Here is a 6,000-nt window from a genome sequence, read left to right as displayed (position 1 = left end):
TACTTTAATTCTCTTAGCAGTTCTGTGAAGTAGGTATTATTATTATTATTAATACATGACAGAATACGTGGCATCCCTTCCTCTGAATTGGTGCAGATCCATGCTGGAGCCCAGAGCTTGGCCGTTAGAGCGCAGGCTGGAGATCAGTTCCCCTGGGCTTTCTTAGGCAGGAGAACTTATGCAGTGTAGAACCTGTAACTGGGAATGTTGACTCCAGAAGGGACCCCCATTCTTGTCTCATGCTTCTTCCCCTGCAGATCATCCTCACTTAGGGTTATTTAAAAAATACTCAGTACCTGGGATGGTGTGGAATGGGTAGTGGTCCAAGCTTTGCTGTAGAAGCTGCAGACTTCCTGCTGAACTGGACATTAACCCATTAATTGCTGTGTTGTGAGAGGTTAAGGAAGTCCTTGGGGGATGTGGTGGGTAGCAGTTGGAGTTCATAGCCTTAGATTTCTGCCAACCATTTTGGCAACATTTTATTATCATGTTATAATAATTGGCACAGACTTCCTGGTGCATAAGGGCTGAATATTAACACTGGTTGTCCCACTCAGAGAAACTCTCCACTAGTACTTTACTGGGCCCACCATTCATCAGTACTGTCTGGATATTTACCTCATTTAGTAATCGCCAAGGTCCCGTGGCAACCGAATTGCAATACCAGTGCTTGCTTTCAAAGGACTTAAGTTTAGATGTGCATGGATCAGAACAGGCTTAAGCTATTTGCAGACAAGCCTTTAGGGGGCGCTTGGTATGGCCTCCCTACCAAACCTCCTTACCCATTCAACCCTCCTCAACCTCAAGAGGAAACAGCCTGCGGCCAAGACTTACAGCGATCTATGAAGACTGGCTATAGGATAGAGGGAACACATTGATGTTAAATTGGCAGATACTTAACATAGAGGTTGGTTCCCATGCCCCTTTCTCCCTCTCTCTCTCTGTCTCTGTCACACACACACACACACACACACACACACACACACACACACGGAGTTGTAATTCATGACTCATCAGGAAGTCTGCAACTCCTGTTCCAGGCTGAAGCTGTTGTCCATCCTGATTGGTTAAAACAGAGATTTATTTAACATACTACCTACCCATCTATAATAGGGAGTATTAAGTTCTACTTTTGTTTTCTTACTACCTCCCATTCCAACAGGAGGTCAGGCTCTTGATATTTTCTTGGTTATGGGATTTTCACTGGACAGAAAGATGAGGCTGCTTGAGGAGCCAGGGAAGAGACTGGTTTGCTTCTAGGGGTATGGATGAGAGTGTGGTTGGAATTATGAGAAAAGCAGGGTAGTTCGCGTAGGGAGCTTTTAGAGACCTTGGCTTTCTGGGTCTCCCTGTCTCACATGGCAGGACTATGTGTTGGCTGCGTGTACCTAATGTGACTCACTGATGGGAGGGATCGCTGCAGAATGCAGGGCCCATTGCTTGACTCTGAGCAGGGAATTCCAGTACTGGACTCCAATGAGTGTCTGAGCATCTCAGCAGGATGGTGGATTAGACTTGGATGAAATGAAGACTATAAAGTGGTAGTTTTTTCATATTTTCATTTTTAATCCAAGCTTGCACCTTTAAATTTTCTCTGGGTCTCATTCCTTCATCTAAATTTCTGCCTGTTTCTCTTTCCCTCTATATCTCACTGTCTCTCTCTCTTTCTTTTTGTTACTCCTCCTCTGTAACTACTGTGGTCACATGAGTGTGAATTGCCTTCCTCCAGAGGGGAGCTTCCTGTTATAGGAAGGCTCCCTTGTTTGGGCATCATCATTGTGGGAAGGACTCAGTATCACCTGGGTCTCTTTCTGTGCTTTCTTCCCCTGGGAGATAAAACTCAGAGACACACAGCTTGTTTCTGTCCAGAGTCTAGTCTACTTAAAGGATCCTTTGATGACAAATTGACTCCTTAAATCCCTACTCTTCTACCTTAAAAATAGTCTTGAATTTTAGCTGGGCACATGGCCAACTAGAGAAAAGATCACTTCTCGGCATACCCTGTTGCAAGTAATGGTGACAAGACCATTCTGGCAATGGGATGCAAGCAGCAATGTTATATGTGACTTTTGGGAAAGGCTTGGACTGCTGTGACCTTGTCTTTGTTTTTAGTGTAAAATAGGAGGTGGCAAACATTTTGTGTAGATAACCAGATAGTGCATGTTTCAGCTTTGTGGGCCATATGGCCTCTGTTGCAGCTACTCAGTGCTGCTGTTCAACATCAAAGGCAACCACAGACCACAGACAAACAAATGGGTGTGGCTGTGCTCCAATGAAGCCTGTTTACTCACACAGGTGGAGGACTGGATTTGGCCTATGCCTTGTAATTTGCTAACCACCGGTCCTGGATGTATAGGTGAGAGCAGCCATCTTGGACCTGGAGGTGAAAGCGGTAGATGAGGGTGTTGGAGAAACAAGCTCGAAGGAAACTGAATCTCCAGTTACCACAGAGCTGTGCTGCCAGCTGCCTGGATTTCATTTACATCAGGGAGGTAAACTTCTTTTCTTGTTTATGCTGCTGTCAGTTGCAAATGGGCCTACTGCTGAGTAATAGATCATTCATGCCTGTTTAAGTTCAGCTCATCAGGGTAGGAGACCATTGAAGACTGTGGGATCAAAGCTCCAGCAAGGAATGAAGCGTGCATAGTCCAAACTCTGTAAATCTCCAGAAGTTTCCACACATCTTGATGAAGCAAGGCCACAAACAAACTTTGGGATTGATCTTTGTGTGACACACAAGTGTGAGCACCAGCAGCAGAGAATGTCAGTGTAACTGACAGGCGTGGGCTTGGCAGGATGCGACATTCCGCAGCAGCAGGCCTCTGCCAGCTCCACACACTGGAACCCAGCACTCTGACACATGCTAATGAGATTTGCAAGGTGTAAATGCAAGTGCACTGAGTTTTAGCACCTTTTTGGGGGCTGTCACGCAGAACCTGTCCCTGCAGCCAGTACTACTGGGGGAGTCTGTGGAACCTTGTAGCAAGTCTTCCCATCCTTTATTTTTGTGTATCTTAGAGACTGACTGCTTAGTTCCTGGAGATGTCCATTCTTAGGATGCTGGCATCTTAAGCAAATGAAAAAAAATGGAAAGGTAATTGAATATTGAAGATTTGGGGCAAACGTTGAACTTGGCTCTGACTCCAGAAAGGTTCCATTTCATTCTCTACAGTTGCTACATGTTGTGGCTGACTCCACTAGGAGTCTTGTCTACCTGTGTTCAAACAATGCTACAGTTGCTTTTGGGTGCAGATTCTCCTTTATAGGGGCCACGGGATTGCTATTCCTGGAGAAGACAAAGCTGGTCATTGCCTGCCCTCTGTCTTTAGTGTTGAGAGCTCTCTCTTTCTGAGGTGTTGAATGAAGCACTTGTGACAATTTATTGCCTGTATTCACAGAAATGAGGAGGAAGGGGCTACAATGAAATGAGTGCAACTCTTCACAAAACTTTGAGGGGATGGGAAGAGACACAGAGAGAGTGAAAGAGCCAGCCCTAACTGAAGTTGGGAGCTGGGAATATAATCTTTTGTGGTCTTAGGCAGTTAGTTCAGGGTCACAAGCATGGAAGCCATGCCTCCCGCACCTACGTCTGCCCATGAGATGGGTGATGCTCATCTGCTATCACCTGGAACCTAAGAGGGCAGTATTGTGTTGTTGTGTAATGATTCCCTGCTCAAACCTCCATAAGGGCCGTGGTAGGGAGGTGCTCACTCTAATGGTCACATGCTTCTGTCACTCTGCAGTCTGGCTCTTGGTCTCCCTAGTTCCTGCTCTCTTGCTTCCTATGGACAGACTCCAAGGACAGGTAGAACTTGAACATGGCTGCTGTATATCTGTATTCCTCACCCTCTGTTCACTGCTTGGGCAAGTCAGTGAAAATACAAATGTTAAGATGCTTTGTATTTCTAATTTGAGTACTTTCTTTTAAGATTTATTTATTTATTTTTATTGGAAAAGCAGATATACAGAGAGGAGGAGAGACAGAGAGGAAGATCTTTCATCCGATGGTTCATTCTCCAAGTGAGCGCAACGGCTGGAGCTGAGCCAATCCGAATCCAGGAGACTCCTCCAGGTCGCCCACACGGGTGCAGGGTCCCAAAGTCTTGGGCCATCCTCAATTGCATTTCTAGGCCACAAGCAGGGAGCTGGATGGGAAGCAGGGCCATCGGGATTAGAACTGGCGCCCGTATGGGATCCCGGGCGCGTTGAAGGAGAGGAGCTTAACTGCTACACTATCGCGCTGGGCCCTAATTTGAGTACTTTCAAGGGTTCCAGGAGAGGTGAGGCCTAGTAGTAATGGAATGTGAACAGAGAAGCCAGGGAAAGGTGAATGTTTGCAGCTTTCTAAGTGTGTCCAGGTTGTTCACTGCATGTCTCTTAGGATAATTCATATTGCTGGGGAAAGTAGAACATTGGTCTGAAGTTCAATGGACAGATTTTACAGTAATGACCATTTGCTCCTCTCAGGGTTTCAATTCAGACTGGATTGACTTTTTTTAAAAAAAGATTTATTTATTTATTTATTGGAAAATCAGATGTACAGAGAGGAGGAGACACAGAGAGAATTATCTTCCATCTGCTAATTCACTCCCCAAGTGACTGCAATGGCTGGAACTGAGCCGATATGAAGCCAAGGGCTCAGAATTCTTCCAGGTCTCCTATGCGGTGCAGGGTCCCAAGGCTTTGGGCCATCCTTGACTGCTTTCCCATGCCACAGGCAGAGAGCTGGATGGAAAACAGGGCTGCCAGGATTAGAACTGGTGCCCATATAGGATCCCATCATGTACAAGGTGAGGATTTTAGCCACTAGGCTATCATACCCCTGGATTAACTTTTTGTTTGCTCATTTTCATTGCCAGACTTGGTTAATGAAGAATCCTTAATACATCCTAGACTTGTCTGGTGTGATCGCTCTTGCACACTGCAACAGATCAAAGTCTCCCATGTAAGGGTAGGAACCCAGTTACTTGAGCCTTTACTACTTCTTCCCAGGGTCTTTATTAACGATAAACTGGAATTAAGAGCCAGAGCTGGGGATTGAAGCCAGGTGTTCTAATGTGGAAGGTGACTCTCTTTTTTTCTTAAAGATTTATTTTATTTTTATTTGAAAAGCAGAGTTACAGAGTGGATGAGAGACAGAGAGAGCTCTTCTCATAAGCTGGTTTACTACTCAAATAGCCGCAACAGCCAGAATTGATCTGATCTGAATCCAGGAGCCAGGAGCTTCTTCTGGGTCCCCCAAGTGGATGAAGGAGCCCAAGGACTTGGGTATCCTCTGCTCTTTCCCAGACCACAGACAGGGACTTGAATTGAAAGTGGTACTGCAGAGATTTGAATCAGCATCTATATGGTATGTTCCGTAGATGGAAGCTAAGCCTACTATACCTTGGTGCTGGCCCCTAGGTTGTAGTTATTGTAACTGCTAGTCTAAATGCCAGCTCTAATAACAATTTTGATCATACTTAAAGAAGGAAATCATAATCTTTCAAACATTGACCTACTGTCCTGGGAAGGCAAAATGGAATTTCTGAACTGAGGTGAATCTGACAAAGTGGGATGAGAAGTGCAGACTTGAAAATCACACAGGCCTGGGTTCATGTCCAACCTCTCACTTGCTGGTTAGCCATGGACATGTTGCTCAACCTCTCTGTCTTCTTTATGTGATGCTGATAGCAATACTCTGAATTGCCAGGCATGCTGTCAGAAGGGCTGTGATAATGTTCACAAAGGACTGACAGGTGTCTGAACCAGAGAGGATGCTTAGAAGATGGAAAAAGACAAAAGAGAACTCATTGCCTCTGTTTAAGTTGGGTATTCAGCCTCATCCAGGCAGCTCGACCAAGCTGTGGTGCTTGGATGCTTGGAGTCTCAGTGGGTCAGAGTGGAAGGATTGGAAGAGTGTTGCTTAGGAAGGCCTCTTTCATCTCTGGTTTTTTTCCATCATGTCTTTCTTTCATCTGAGGTCTTCCTCTGATCTGAGGTCAAAACAGGCTCCCTTGT

The 6,000-nt window shown here is 45.4% G+C and overlaps 1 protein-coding gene across 1 annotated transcript in view; it reads left to right on the top strand.

Annotated features, from left to right (window-relative positions):
- The first annotated feature begins 2,396 nt into the window (after positions 1 to 2,396).
- OLFM4 (olfactomedin 4) overlaps positions 2,397 to 6,000 on the top strand; it is a 198,529-nt gene continuing 194,925 nt past the window's right edge. The window contains 1 exon segment of the mRNA XM_058670969.1: positions 2,397 to 2,492. Coding sequence (XP_058526952.1) covers positions 2,397 to 2,492 — 96 coding nt within the window.

This window comes from Ochotona princeps, chromosome 12, assembly GCF_030435755.1.
Source record: "Ochotona princeps isolate mOchPri1 chromosome 12, mOchPri1.hap1, whole genome shotgun sequence".
NCBI lineage: Eukaryota > Metazoa > Chordata > Mammalia > Lagomorpha > Ochotonidae > Ochotona > Ochotona princeps.
This window is presented reverse-complemented; position numbering and strand designations above follow the sequence as displayed.